This window comes from Rhyacophila brunnea, unplaced genomic scaffold (genome assembly GCF_057557595.1).
Source record: "Rhyacophila brunnea isolate RB1 unplaced genomic scaffold, BYU_Rbru_1.0 scaffold_11, whole genome shotgun sequence".
Lineage (NCBI taxonomy): Eukaryota > Metazoa > Arthropoda > Insecta > Trichoptera > Rhyacophilidae > Rhyacophila > Rhyacophila brunnea.
This window is the reverse complement of record NW_028232763.1, coordinates 23031431-23048211: the sequence shown is the minus strand read 5'-3', so window position 1 is coordinate 23048211 and position 16781 is coordinate 23031431. Positions and strand designations below refer to the sequence as shown.

Here is a 16781-nt window from a genome sequence, read left to right as displayed (position 1 = left end):
ACACGGAAGCAACATTACCGACCGAAATGCCTCTGCATTTGCATTATCAATTTTGCGATTTACTTCAACGCTATTCCTCTAAGCAATATTTACAGCAAGTCTTGAATATAATGCGATTGATAAATTAATCAACGTTCTGTATTTAATTAATTTAGCTGTCAGATCCATGTAAAAGTGTCTTCTATATATATTTTTTATATAAGTAAACGTTACAACATATCTTCGAAAAAATTACAACTACATAAACTATACAATATTTTTTATGGAAAACTATATCGTAAATCTGTCTGTATTTTCCTGTAAAATTACAATCAACCATACTAGTACTATGACTGTGTATTTACTTGAAGACGAGCAGATTACAAAATAATACTAAATCAATTGAATGTAAATATTAATGATTCAAAATTATTTAACTTGATAAATAATTTATTCACATTGCTTTTAGTTATGTTAATCGAAAAAGATTTCATATTAAATATTATAGAGATCAGCGGGTCTATTTTATACACAAGGCCGCTAAAATGATAAAGTAATAAAATGATAGTATGTATTACATACATTATTGAGGTATTATAATTATTATTACAATAAGTAAGCCTTCTCATCAGTCAAAACTATCTCTCTTTTACTCTCGCTCTAAATTTTATCACAGCCAAGCGACGCACTATTAAAATATAGCACTTATTGCAACAATACCAACCAATTTATTGTAATTTTCACAATAAGTGCTAATAACTCCATACTAACCTACCCTAGTTAGCCGTAAATACTATCACTTTAGCGGCCTTGCGTATTGAATAGACCCGCGAGATAAATACTGACATGTAGTAAGTATGAAGGGTTTATAATTTATTTTACAAAAAAAGTGTTAGGTATACGTATTAATTGATTTATGAATAACTTGGTAAAATGACACTTCACAAAATAATAGTATAAACTTTATTTAATTCCACACGATGTTTTATTTGTAATAACTATTATTTTATTGAAAAGGATGAGGAATTGTCCCGTTTATTTTAATGAGTTTTATAAGTAAGCATATTATAATACTATATAGAAGTTGTTTATTTCTGTAGTCTTGATAATGGTATTGAAACAAATGCCAACTGATAAAACAACATGTAGAATTCATTGTAATTTATATTATCATTTTGTATTATGTAGTTGAAGATTTTGTTGCTTTGATTCAATACATATCTGTAGTCAATGTATATCTAACCAGAGTGCTCTAGTCAACGTTAATAAATTTATATATTTCAACAGTTAATAATTAAGCTTGTAAGAAAATGTATTTGAAAATGCATTCTTGTGGTTTAGATGATATACTTTATAATTAATAAAATAATAATTATGTAGGTTGGTATAATATGATACCTCTGTTACTCATTAAGTTTTTATTTTCTAACGAATATTCACTGATATTAATTTACTAGAACCGTAAATATAATATCTGGTAGCTTTTCAATATTGACTTAAATGATAATTAAACTAATGGATATTGAAATATATTGACCAAGGCCTGTTTGTAATAAATATTCAAAGTATACATTTAATTATCTTTATTTGTTGTAATAAAAACAAATTAATCATAGAAAGCTGATCAAATATTCAAGAAAATAATATAATAACGTTTTTCAGTATTCAATTTGGTTAAGAAAAAGCAGATTCTATATCAAATAAATGGCTGTCACTTATGTTTGTTTATATAGTTTTTAATCTTTATATTAAAATAAAGTTTTATTACAAACTATTTATTATATCATTATATTAACAACGGTAACAGGATTGAACTTTTTAAAGACTGATATTAATGCTATACCTAATTAGTTAACTCCATTAAATTCCCAATAAGTTGCCATTGTTTTTCCAGGATTGACGATAATTATTAGAATGTTGACTATGTATAAGCCTGTTTATTGTGATCCTTAACTTAATAGGTAGGTGATAAAGATTTTACCCACTTTATTGTATTTATTCATTATATAAGTTAGAATTATTCGTTGTTAGTGTATATTTACATTTTGGTGAGTACAAATAGTGCCAGAAAAAGCCGAAAGGCAAAACCCGGATTGCAAAACGACTCAAATGGATTAGTACAAAACTTAAATCCATTGGAATTATTAATAAAATTAAGTTTTAGAAACAGCTTTGTAAAATTGGAAATATTATAGTAGGTGTATGAAATGCTAGTTTATCTGCAATTTAATATTTAATTAACATCAGCAAAAAAGTAATTTGTTTGTTAAAATATATTTAAGTTAGTAGGTACAGTATATAGTAGTATATACAATTATTATTTACTTCGTTGAAAACAAATTTTTTTGTAAACTGTAATTATTTTTTTTCACATACATACTTTAATTTAGCACATGTACTGTGGTTGAATAAATAACTTCGAACTTTTGAACTATCGAACGGAATTATCTAGAATACACAAATTAACATAAAAAAGAAATAATATTTGATAGATTACATAATATAAAAAAAAAAATCCTAGTAAAATGATGTATTTTTTTCGTAAATTAACAAACAAGAAAATGTGAGTATGTTTTTTTAATTTGTACAGGTACAAAATGCTCATGCATTACAAATTACATCGCGTCAAAGCACCCTTGTATATCCCACATAGATAAAAGTATCGGCCGAAGAGACAGGTAGCACCATTTCGGCTACCACCAGCTTTAAGGTTTGTTGTCCTTCTTTGTTGCCGTGGAAACCTTTATGTCCAAGTCGTGTCGCGATGGTTCGACGGTGGACACCCGCTATTGTCCACCCAATGGTGTCATCATTTGGTGAGGGTGGTAGAAAGTGGGCGGACGCTAGTGGCGTACGAAGAAATGAACAGCAATTAATTAACGTATAAATTTATAGATAGTGTTGTTTCAAAAGTGAAAAAAAAATGTAAATATAATATTGCAAATTAACGAGTGTATGAAAAAGATGATTAAAAAATAAACGTGAAACTATAAGCTCAAGTCTGATGTATTTTTAATATTGATATCTTATGAGGTATTAGACTTTATAGATCTTACATTTTAACTAGGTATCATATTATACACACATCAGAAAAAAAGGGAAAACTTCTGCGGGATTAAGTATGATAATAAATAGTAACTATATTTATTTGTAAGATAATTAGGTTATGTCAATATAACCACATTGTATTGAAAGGTTTTTCCATTCAATCAAGCCTTATGAGGAGGTTTGTTCTTATACATTGACATTTTACAAGTGCCACATACGTCTCTAAAAAACAGTACGAACTGAATTAAGCTTCAATACTTTATATCATGAAAAGAATATATGTTTTCTATATGCGCATGATATTTAAAAACGTTGTATTCAGGAACAAAAAACTTTGAAAACTTTATAGCATAATGTCAGTACACTTTTTACGCAAAATATGACGTTAACCTTTTTTCATGTTTTATACATTGCTTATGCAAAAACTTGAGCAAGCCACTGGCAGGAATCCCCGACGCGTAGGCAAAGTAAACTATCGTAGAAGTTTTCTGTGTAATGGAATGGAACAAACCCGATGAGGGGCGTTGGGGAGTTAAAGAAAAACACCCCTCATCCCTGTCGTATGTAGCGGTCATCGAGGTTTTTTTTATGTCCATCCATTTAAACTATTTTATTACTTCGAAATTGGTCGGCGGCACCTGTGTTTGAAAGTTTGATGGCCGCCGAAGGTGCTTTATTCTTTGTGTGAAAGCTATTGAGACAAATCATGTCCAGATAAATGAGTGTAATATATTTTACTTCATAAAGAAAAATGCATGCGTATGCAATATAAAAATTTAATCCCAACGCAAAATTTGATATTTAAATTTAAAATTATTATTCTCTACATATTTTATAGATTTTGTATATTTTATGATGTTGACTACTATTTCATGCAACTGTATTTAAAAAATCATTAGTAGTGCTTTATTTTCAAAATGATAAATTATTGTTTAGTTGACTCTACAACCAAATCCAACGTATAGTTTTCTATTTACGTGACTTTAAGCTATGCATCATGTCAGCCGAAGTAATTCAAATTTCAACTCATTTAATTAGCGATAATTATGATGGTTATTTCTTCACCATTGCTCGATTTAATGTCTTTTCTTTAAACGCGCCATTTACAATTTTCTCTCTATTGTTTTTCTCTTGTTGATATTTATGTTTTTATTAATATTATTTTTTATTTATAATTTACTCCTGATTTTGGTTGCTTTAATATGTAGTTATAACTATCATTTGCATAACATCATCAATATTTTGGGTTTGATATATTATGATAAACATTCTTCATATCTAAAATGGTGAGTCAATATAACTACATTGTATTTAATTAAACGATAAATACTACCCATTCATAATAAACTAATGTTTCTGGGTTAATCTGAACAATATTTGCGAATTTACTTATTAATGGAATTGACAATAATAATTGTCGACAATCTAAAATTATTATGAAAAATACAATTGATAACAGTGTGTACCACAAATAAATCTATAATGTGAGATGATTCAAAAGTATTTTATGATTGGTAGCATTTGTCCCGTTGATATATCTTTTTAATATATTTAGAGTCAAATTCGGTTTTATTATAAAATAGTAATTTTACTTCTGACACAATTCATGAAAATTATTTAAAAAAATAATTTATAGCTATACCAAATACTTACCATACAATCCGTCTCAAATTATATTTTCAGCCCGTTAAACAATTCGTGTATATAATATGGTAATATCATTTAAGCCATGTGCTACGTGACTTCATAATATATTAATGCATTTTTTCTATTGCTAATTAAATATAGTTAATATTCAATTTCATCGTGTATATGCAAATATCACTACCGGAATGTATAACAAAACTGTAAACTAGCATAGACCATAGAAAAACAATGATTTATCATAATATTCTAAAACCTAATACTACAATAAATAGAGACGGTTTCATTAGAGAATTCTAGTAAAAGTTTTTATTTTATCTGTTGTGTATTTAAATGAATGAATAAATTAAGATTTTTTTCATGTATTTGAAAGTACGGTAGCATGTAGGTATATAGCATGTTTCAAATGCAATACACTTGTAGTTGAAAATATAAACTAAATGCTAAAATCAGAGGTATTTAAAATTCCACCAATGATGGCTATAATCGTAGTAGATTTTTGGGTTTCCACCGTGTGTCCTTCCTTCTTGACTCAACGTTTTGGGCTCGTTGCAGAGGCCATTATCAAGAGATGATATGATATGATAATGGCCTCTACAACGAGCCCGAAACGTCGAGTAAATAAGGAAAAAGGACACATGGTGGAAACCCAAAAATCTATTACGATAAAAAACAACCGTGAAAGCCACAAACATTATAATAACTATAATTTTTGTAATTTAAATCAAACACGGCGTTTTGATTTCTGCAGTATTGAATAAAAAAAAAGATCTACTAAGTTTACTAGAAATCCTGCTTGCAACGGACTATAGTCATGTAAAAAGGGAATGTTTCATTACGCAAAGTGGCTATATTTGCATTTAATTTGTAAGTGAGCATGCAGCGTGAAAACATAAGTGAAACGATTAATAGCCTCAGGACACGCTCTGACAGAAAATAGTCTTGGATAAGGTGAGCCCGAAGTCAAGATTGCATTTCACCAAAACCTCCACGTTTGACTGTTGATCGATATAAAACTATTCTTAGCCGGTGAATGTGTTCTTGTGAGTCAAGCGGGCGTGCTTTGCTTAGATTTATGATTTGAATTTTCTCTTGAATGTCACACGGCAACCCTGATTTACTTTGCTGTTTGACATTTGAGCAGTAAACACATTATGCGTCTGGCAAAAATGCCACTTTTTATGCACGTTTTATGTAAATAAAAGATAATGTTGACGCTCAAAATTATATGCAAACTATTTGAGAGTTCATAAACCTTGCAATAAAACGATATACGAAGGGCACGTCAGTAGATTGATTCACCTATATTATTTATTATCTTGGCTATGAAAAAGTCTAAGACGTCGTTACTTTTTTCATATAAAATTTAAATTGTTAAATTAATATTAATTATATTATGATTTACAAGAGAAATATATTTTTATGGCTGAAATAAAACTTTTAAATCCAGGCCACAATAAGTGAATACCACACAATAACTACTGTAATAAATCTACACCAAAATTAGTCTGAACGTTGTTTATTTATTTATAGAAACTATTTATTTGGTGAATAAATGAAAAATAAAAAGATTTCCGGTGCACCTCAGTATGTTAAATAATGGGGCATATTTTGATATATATATATTAAATTTAATAAATAATACAACTTAAGTAAAATATAATGTATTGCACACCAGTTTACATTAGATACGAAGATTATTGATTTATAGAAGAAATTTGATTAATATAATAAACATAGAAAAAGGTATTTTGCAAATATTAAAGAATAAATACTGGTTATTTTACGGTGAAGAAATGCATTTAAATCAAAAAATTTTTTATTGTAAACATCTAATGTAATTATTTTCATTATAGTATTTTATAAATATTATAATTTTAGAGCCTTATTCAAAAGCAAAAAAAAAATGTTTTAGTTGACGAAAGATTAGTTTATATGTAAGTTCAATATCAAAATTAGTTATCTTCAATGCAATGATTCGGATATTATGTTCCACAATGTCATACTTACTTACATATAATTAAATTCGATTTTTTCTTTAAAAAATAATAAAAGTACATTTTCATAACACATTATTTATTCGTGTGATTAGATATTTTACAACGTATTCGTAAGCCAACGAGATATTTCATTTGGTTTGACAGGCAATGAATCTCCGACAAAAAAATGACCAATATGCCGTAAGCCTTCACGTGTAGATCCCAGCTTTTGATTACGGTTATTTCAATAAATTACGATATTTTTCTATGATAAAACCCCTAGCTCACGAGCTTGTCGGCAATAGATAATCAAGGTGTGAGCAAACAAACAGCAAGGCATAGGTACAACCTGTGGCTTAAAACTTATCGACTTTTGCTAACAAAACGTCACCAGACACGCAAAAAGATTACGATATTAATAAGGGAAACATATTTACACTGACATTATACAAATTTATGATGAATGATTCGTCAAAGTAATAAAAATATATTTTCAATACAATTCGTAATAGTGTTTTATATGGCATAAAATATTATCAAAGAACAATTTGCTAAAACTTTGTGAAGAGATTTTTTAACTTTTTAGTTACAATCGAAAATTTGCTGAATATCTAAAATTTTGGCGAATAAATAAATAAATAGCAATAAATAGGTATTTTGATTTGTTAAGTCGCCCGTGAGCAAAAATATGGTTAACTTGGCATAAAGTCTAAGGTCAGGCAACAATAATAATAAAGTACAATAATGTACATATGAGAGTCCTACAACAAATGCAATAGTTATGTGGACATGCAGTGTCCCAAATTTCAGCGACATAGAGTAAAGTAGATAGATGTCTTTGAGAATCTTGAAGGAATAAAATGTGTTGGGAGAATGAAAAAGCTCATTAAATTTAAAAGCAGCCAAAGCTTTGGTGAAATTATAAAAAAATCAATTGATGAACAGCATATATGGTAAAAATATATTATTTAAATAATAAATAAAAATAATAGTAATTTAAATGTCTGAAATTGAGATTTTTTAGGTAATTTTAAATAAATATTGTTATTCACACTATTACTGATTTTATGTATTCTGTCTAATTAAAAGTACCTACATATTGAGCAATAATATAACTGTAATACATAATTAGAGATAATTAGTATAAAACTATTGAGAAATTAAAAATCGTCTTATCAAAGCTGATTAAGTAAGATGTCGAAAAAACGAAATAATATATTATTTGTTTGTTAAATAGAATCCAAATTAGGCATTAGATTAACTCAAAATTAATATTTTTCTGTAATTTCTTGAATACCAAAAGTTTATAGGTAAATATTTGTTTTTATTTGTATCACTAATTTATTTATTGAATAGATAAGTAAACAAATAGCACCAAAATGTTTATAAGGTTGCGGTCACTTAAAAGTTTGAATCACTTTTCCATTTCACTCACAGTGGTTTTCTTAATGACCCTTTTTTCCTAAAAACAGTTTTCCCAAATGAAACAAAAAGTATGACAAGCTATTTTTACAAACGTTCACTATAGAATGTATATATACGAAGCTGCGTTTACGGAAACACTTTTTGTTTCTTCAGCTGTAAGGTTTCCACTATGTTTTTCATTCGAAAAAAAAATACATTTACACACATTGTAGTATCTGTGTATTCACATAGATGGTCTTGTCACAAGGGAGGAGGTTTCACTATGTATGCACCGATATGGCTACAACTCATTAGACCGTTTAGTTTTCCGGGCACGACCAATGAGCCATGGTTTAGATAGAAATGTTTTATTCCATTAGTGTGGAATGTGTGCGGTATGTGTTGAAACCTATACGCTCCCGGCCGGCGTGGCTTACGGCATTGGAAAATTTATTATTACGTAAGGCGGAGAGCTTTTGGGCAATATTTTACGGGCGGCCGCCAACTAATTTCGTTTACACAAAGGCATAATTGAAACATGATGGCGCGGAGACGCGGACAATGAAATAAATTGCAATTTCGGATAACTGTGGAAAAACACGAGCTGGCGTGTTGTTTCGTCGTTTCGGTTGCCACTTTGAAAATAGAGTTTTTTTTATATATTCTCATAGAGAAATTTGTGACTCAGTCGTGTTTGTAATTACCCTGAAATTTATTGTCATTCTTAGTCGAAAACAAAAGAAACAACCCCACAATTACCCTCACTGGTAGCCAGTGAAGTGACTATAAGCTTAATATATTTACACAAAATTGTAAATTCAATTGCATGATAATGCAAGATTACACGTTCAAATGTATTATAATAACTTAATTTTTTATCCACTTTGCATGTTTAGTGTAGTCACTAAAATTCTTATAAATAGAAAATTTTCGTAGTTATATTAGAGTAAAATATAAGTTGTTTTATATAAAAATACAGAATAGAATACAAAACAGTGTTTTTAATAAAATATTCAAGATTTGTTTAAAAATATAAATTAATTTTAGAGTGTATAACAATACGAAGTCGTAACTTTAATGAACGAATTTTGTTTAAATTCTCAGGCTTAAGTAATATGATACATGATAAGAATTTACTTAAATCTATTGTTTATCTATGCGGCATCTAAATCAGTAATTTTTAAACGTTTCAGATATAGAAACTGTTTTATAAAAAGTCGGGGTTCGTAATCAACAGCATTTACATTGGACTTGTAATAATTTTATGAAGAAAATACATAAACTGTATAATAAATACTAATGGTCGTCTTGATTGTTTTTTTTAAATTATTATTTATTTTATTATTTTACTGTTAAGCAGACACATTGAACGTATATTTTCATGTTTGGTATTACAATATCTTTCAATATACTATTATCCGCTTTTGCTATATTGATGATACATATAAAACACATGCAGTTATAAAATAACAATACGAATAATGATTTATATTTAAATCATTTTCTAGAGAGCTTTGCGATCCATTAGTTTTCGCCCCTGAATTAAAAAAAGTCATGGCGGTATTAACACTTACTTAGTTTAATTTTTTAAATATTTTTAATTCAACGTAACAATATACTTTTTCAAATTTTAATTGATTTAAGTTTTGTACTATGACATTTGAATAGTTTTTACTTTTTTTGCTATTCGGTATTTTCAGGCACTATGATAACGGATCCAAAACATAGTCAATTCTTACTTAGTACTAATTTTTTAAATGATATCAAAAATAATTATTGGATTCTTAAGCCATTGCAATTTTTTTTTGCTATTAAGGTTTAAATGGAACAGTAGAAAAAACTGAATTAATTTGAATTTAAAGTCACATCAACCCTCAGTATTAATATTCTTGATCGTTTTAATTTTTTTAAGCGGAATCCAGATATCACAAAAATAATAGAAAGTTTGCTGCCTTTTGGGTGAGGCTGTAACAAGGTTTAAATATCAAGTGCGGAGAAATGTGTGATATACTTAAATACACGTTTAAGGGGTTATTTTCACTAGTTACGTCTGTATAATAGTGTGTGTTCAAATTTGTCACACAATACACCGAATTCGGCTTCAAAGCCTTGCATATTCGTCAGTTTTGTAGATTTTTTATATTAGTATACGCAACAAATATCTCAGATTTAAGAAGATGGAAAATATTTTCACGACTTTAATAATTCCCATATAAACTAGTCGCGGGAATAGGTAACAAGTTTTCACTTATATCGTGGGATTAAGAATAGTGTTTTAAATAAATAATTATTAATGATGTTCATTTGGTATAATGCACGTAAAACCAAAGTCACGACGAGTTGCCGTTGGATGATTTTCCAATAAATCTCGAAGAATAACTTATCGGTCTGTTATATGGCAATAAGCAGCTCATTCGGCTTGTCAAAAAATTGCAAATAGCTCGCGATGCCATCAAACAGCGATTGAGCGAGGCGCTGGCTCTGTTTTTATTTCTCGTAAAACGGTTCATACAACGATGCCATAAATAATTCATGAGGGCAAACAGCCTAGTATGCAAAGCGCTGTGCTAAAAGGCAACAGCATCGCAAAAGCGATAATACTATACGTCGAAAGACGCCGAACAAACAATGCCCGATCGCGCACCAAGTGCCTCACCAGCTCATCTCCCCATAGCTCTAGACAACGAAATCCACTAAAATTTAACCTCCTTTTATCCTTTCCATTCATTCGTTTGTTTTCTTTGACCTCCGGAGCGAAATGTCACGTGGGCGTATCGGGGCGTTCTCGCGAAGACTAAATATTCTTCTTAACTGTTCCGTATGCTTTCGCAAATTTATTTCTTATCATAGCTTTTCTATCTCTATTAGTGGCTTACATTCAATTTAAAGCTTATGAATGCTTCTACTTGTACCTATTGTCTTTGAAAAACGTATACCAAACCCACATAATAATCTTATCTTTTAAAACATTTTTACGCTTCAAGTAGTTGCCTTTGTTTGTTGTACATGTATTTTTTTTATTAATATTCACGTAAATATAAGATACTGTAATAATAACACGTAATAATGCTATTGTTTTAATAATTACAACCGTTTTTTCATGACAAGCTTCAGAGAGAGCTCATAGTACAGTACAAAAGGCACTGGTTTTTCATCCGGGGGCTCCAAGTTTGATACGGGATGAGTTCACAATATATTTATGTAATTTTCTCAAAGCCTGGGTATTTGTGATCGTTTTTATTCTATTAATAAATACACTGCTGTTTTACTAAATAACTATCATTGAGTCTCATGGCCTGTTGTAGTGTTAAAAAGAATATATTTATCTTTAAAAAGTTGCAAATGCTGTTCTATTTATCAACACAGTACTGGGAGATACGAGTATGAACAGTTTGTTCGATAATATCATATATAAAAAAAAATATAATCATTAATTTGTGTCAAAAAAAAAATCAATATCCGCTATGTAGTCACAGATTTCAATTAAATAATAAATTTACCAAAACACTTATTATATTATAATGATAGTGCTGCATGTAAAACTAAAATATAAGTTATAGGTATTAAAAATGATCAAGTTATGTATCAAAGCTACTGATTTGTTTTTATGTCCAGCTGTACAACCATTTTGATAGTAAAATACTTAACAACGCGTCAATAAGAAATTAAAACTTTTTCATTTGTATTATGTATTTTTATATTATAAGCATGTAAAAATGATTAAATACATTCAACAGAACATTTAAAGACTTGATGGCACAAAGAACTGATTAATTTTTAGGACTCCGTAATCGTAAAACAATAAAATAAAACATTTAAATTTCAACTACCAACATACCTAGTAAAATCCTATTATTATTATTAAGAGGTCACATTTTAATATTATTGGTGAATCTCTAATGTATAAAAATATATATTATGTTTGAATGGTTATAGACCCCTTTGATGTTAGTTGCAGGCATTTTGTTATACTGTGGGTACGAGATATACGCATTTTTATGGTAAATTATGAAGTATGTTTGAATTATGGTATAATTTATGATTGTATGATGAGTTTGAATTTTATTGAAGCCACTTTTTAAATTTTATGACGACTTAATTGCATCATATCCGTCAAAAAAAATTGCCGCTGAATATACTGCATTATTTTTTAAGATTACATCTACAGTATATTATAATCTGTGAACATTAATCTGTTATGATGTGTATTTTATTTCAAGATTATTTTGATAAAAAATGTGATTAATCTAGAGTAACCTTTTAAATACACCATGACGTGTTTAGACCGGAAAACCGAGAACAGAATTCATTTTGAATTTTGATCACTAAACTGAGAGAGCCTTGACCAGAAATTGGTTCAACTATCCCCGAAATACTTTTCGCAAATTGCATTTGAGTGTTGGGAGAGCGTGAGCACTTACGCCGGGCCATGGAGGTACTAATTCGATAAGGGAACCGTCCCAGAGATGGCGGTGACGTGTTGCCCCGTAGTTATGAGTTACGTTCGCAATGGATGAAAATGGGATGAGACCAGAGCGAAGTGGGAAAAAGGGCGAAAAAAAAACAAAAGGCTCAATCATTTGGACAGGCGGCCTGGTGAGACCCTGCTTTGGCAGTGCCATTATTACTTTTGGCTCCGAATGGCACGTGCCTGGATTAGCGCGGAATGTTGTGATTTTCAGCTTTTATTCCTCTAGTCTGCTAAAGTCATAACGCGAAAAAAGTCTCTCAGGCGCAATAAAAAAATATAGACTCTAACGTGAGACACTTTGAGATGTTATGTGAGATTAAGATGTCATATCATGGGATTTAGTTTCAGAACGGACATAGCGTTTAAGATGAATTTAAACTACTAAGATTAAATGCAAAATATCAAACACTTTTAATGATAATAATAATAATATTATATCATTAAAATATGATATTAAGATGTAGTACACTTTGATAACTTTTTATCATTATAATTAACATAAAAATTACGTAGTCTAATATATTGATTGTACAGAGTTTTATTAATAACATATAATATCATACATATTAATTGAACTAGTATTTACGTAGTATAACTCTATTATAAAGGTTTTCAAACAACGATATTTTGGTTAATTTTACTTGAGCTGAGTCATTTCTGATGAACGCTGTTTTGGGCTATAAACACATCTTTGGAACACTCGATTATAACTTAAATTAGGTAGTTGAAAATGCCAAATTATAAATTATGATTATAGTAGACCATTTCAAAGATGAGTTTATAGCCCGAAAAAGCTGTCAACGTAAATTATTCAACTAAAGTAGAATTATAACTTTATTTCAAGAACATTATAATATCTTCATTAGTTATAAAATATCACTGATATATTTAAATATTTATTATTGTTTAAGAATATTTAATATATTTCATATTTAAGAAAAGTTAATAAAATTTGAAAATATAACATGAGTTTTTTAATGTTATTAAGAATATTTTATTAGATTTTACAAAACAAAATTATTATTATGAATTACTGTGAGCAATGTAGTTATTTCTTTAATTAAATAAGGTTTATAATGAAAATAATATTCACTTTCACAAACACTTTTTTATATTATAATTCACTTTTAAATATAGCTGATTTTTTTAAAACACTACCGATTAAACTATGATAAGTATAATTATACTGTTCTTATTTGTAAATTTATCATGTATTTTAATAATGTAGTACTTATAGTATATATTATGCTGGGTTGAATTTTTTCTTAAATATTTTTCATATTTCCATTAAATAAATAAATAATAAAGAAAACGTCTCTTTGTATAACAAAAATACGTGAACTAATATTATTAATATTTAAAATGAGCTTTCTTTAAATATCCGCCGTGTTTTTTTTAATATGATGTATATGTACATAACAAATTCTATCGATTTTCTACAAACAGCTGTGGATATTATTTACAAAATGGTCGGAAGGCAATATACTTTTAAGATAATATTTTTATAGGATTTCAACACACAATTTTAACGTATTTAACTATTATTTGTTTTAAGATGAAATATTACTATGTATGCATTTCTAAATAAAAATAATAACACGTTAATAAGGAGATAATAATAGTACATAGTTTCAATATGAATTTAAGATGTAATAATTATTAATATTAAGAGTGTATATTTTTACATATTATAATAAAAGTATGTTTGCATTTTCAGTGTGTCAATAATAAATACATAGTATTTCCGGTTATTTTACGAGTATAAAAATATAGGTCTAACATTTACAAATTTAATATCGTAGAGTAAAATGTTCTTTGGTAAATTTCATAGCACTTTATTTTTATGTCAGAGTTTTTCCTTACATGATAAAATAAGTGGAAAAAGTCATTTTTGTGATAAGTTAATTTAGCAGAGTGAGTCGAGGCAGGCGCACCTGAGTTTTCAGTCAGGTGGCGCCTTTCACGGTCGAAGCGGTCGCGAGGCGAACTAACCTGCCTCTGGCAACCGAAACGAGCGGTTACCGAATCGAGAAACCCCCATTTCGCATTTCTTTGTGACAGTTCTTTGCAGAATTTTCAAAGGAAACATTGCGGGAAAGTTTTTTCTCAGAAGAAAATTGCCACATTTTTACGGTAGAATGATTTCTGTTAAAGTTTCCCCGTGGAGTTCGCGTGGGCGGCGTTTTGAGAAATAATCATGTGTACGGTATCATTGAAATCTCTTTGTAGCGGCAGAATTGGCCAGAATACAGTAGCAGTGTTGCTTGTAATAAGTTAAAAATTGCTTGTTTATGTTAAAAACAAACAACAAAAACACTTAAAAAGTTCATTAAAAAATAAGTTGAAAAAATTTAAGACACTATAAGTATTAGATTATCACTTTATTTAGAAATAAACACTGTAGAAAATCTTTTGAATAATCGTTTGAAGTTTAAAAATAATATATTGTTGTTTGATATACGTACCTACATAATAATAATATATGAATACACAATTTTTAATATGAACATATTATTACTAAATTCACTGTGTAGTTTATTATATTATGAGTATTGTAATTATTTAAATATAAACATGTACTTACAATAACCGACGGCGAGTATTCAACTTTCGCCGATCGGAAGATTTCTACCAGATGAACCATATGGATGACTTTTTTCCACGGTTTGTTAAAAAAAGATAACACAGCAGTCGTGTATTTACACGAAATGAAAGATCAAAAACGCGGCGAACCGATAATATATAAGCTAACAATGAGATCAAAATATTTATTAAAGATCAATTGAATAAATAAAATTGAAAAGCAAAAAACAAACTTTAAACTTTGATAAGACGATAGCGACGGTATCGTATAATGTTTATAAGTGATTAGTTATTAACTTTTTGAATTTAGAATCATATAATAATAATAACAACAATAGAACTTGAATTCATAGACAACAAGTTTGAATCATACACGCGTGTATGTATCGGTATATAAGTATGGATAATAGAAGCTCGTGACGAAATTTGTAGAGGTGTAGAGCGGAGCGTAGAGCCGTAGCAGCGTAGACGCGGCGCACCCTGGTCGGTTTTCGTGCGAACTGACGGCGTTCGGTAGTCCGTAGTCTCTTCAGGCGCGGGGCTTGGGACGGGGCGGGGGCTGCACGCAGCTGCGTGAGACGTCGACCAATAGGATGCGTGCACCCCCTACCCTCGAAATCGCCCCTCTCTCTCTCTCGCTTCCTCCCTGCGGCCCCACGCCTCGGCGCCCGTTGCCCGCTCTCCTTACATCGGAGCAGATAAATCGATGGCCTGTATATTGCGTTAATTATTTAGGAAACACGCAATGGAAACGGAAGGTGGCTGTGTAATTTCTAATAATTCATTGAGTGCTCGAGTAGGTGCGGATTGTGGCCTGAGTTTTAATGGCCGGGAAACATTTGATAATTTATTTTCGTTTCAAAATACTGCCTAAGACGTTTTATATGATTATTACAAGGAACCCTTATTAGCATCACCGTATTATATATTTGCCCTGACCTTTTTGCTGTTTTATAGGCCGTGAATAAGGGTTAGCCAATTTATGATATTAACTTTTTCGATAAATAAATTTAGTACAATGAATACTTGATTGAGGATTTGCAATCATATGATCCCGGAATTACGATCTATTTATTTTTTAGAAATTTTTGGGATTGAAAATGGAATTCTGGAATTTCCAGATTCATTTTATAAGATATTTTTTATAACTTAACGACATATTTAAAGAAAGCTGTTAGTTAACAAATAAAAATACTAACGTATTATGAAAAAAATATCACATATTTCCTAGTTTGCATCGTAAATAATATGCGTAAATATAAAACTTCATATTATAAACTAAATCATCAATCTGCAAATAAATTAAAATATTTACTTATTTTATCTAAACCTTGAATATAAAAATATTTACCTAGTTGTAGGTACCATAAATATATTTTAACTATTATTATTCACAATGCTGTCATCCACAATATCAGGTAGAGTGTGGTGATACCTTGTAATATGGTAACGTATGTAAACAATGTATATATATTTAATAACACAATTTTAATAGTCCGCGCCCGCATAGGCACATGTGACATATCGTTAATCCTCTTTCACTATTGTAGCGATGCTATAGAAGGGATCTACGCGTTGCATATTTTGCATCAATATAAGCGAAGGTGAAACAAGATGAAACAAGGTGACCTTATGCGTACTCTATGCTATGATGCTGGAGCGTTATAGAACGA

General features: G+C 29.4%; 1 protein-coding gene across 14 annotated transcripts in view; it reads right to left on the bottom strand.

Moving 5' to 3' along the window:
* The window catches only part of bru3 (CUGBP Elav-like family member bruno 3), a 1071991-nt gene that overhangs the window by 345593 nt on the left and 709617 nt on the right, over window positions 1-16781 (bottom strand). For 4 of the 14 annotated variants that reach the window (XM_085960143.1, XM_085960150.1, XM_085960098.1 and 1 more), the window contains exon 1: window positions 15110-15610. The exons of 7 other annotated variants lie outside the window; for them this stretch is intronic. Coding sequence is in view for 4 of the 7 variants with exons in the window: in XM_085960098.1 (XP_085816224.1) it covers window positions 15110-15169 (60 nt within the window). In the remaining 3 variants the exon portion in view is untranslated. Of the gene's footprint in view, window positions 1-15109; window positions 15611-16781 lie in introns of those variants that run through there. 3 more of the 14 variants (XM_085960077.1, XM_085960085.1, XM_085960154.1) reach the window with 2 other exon arrangements.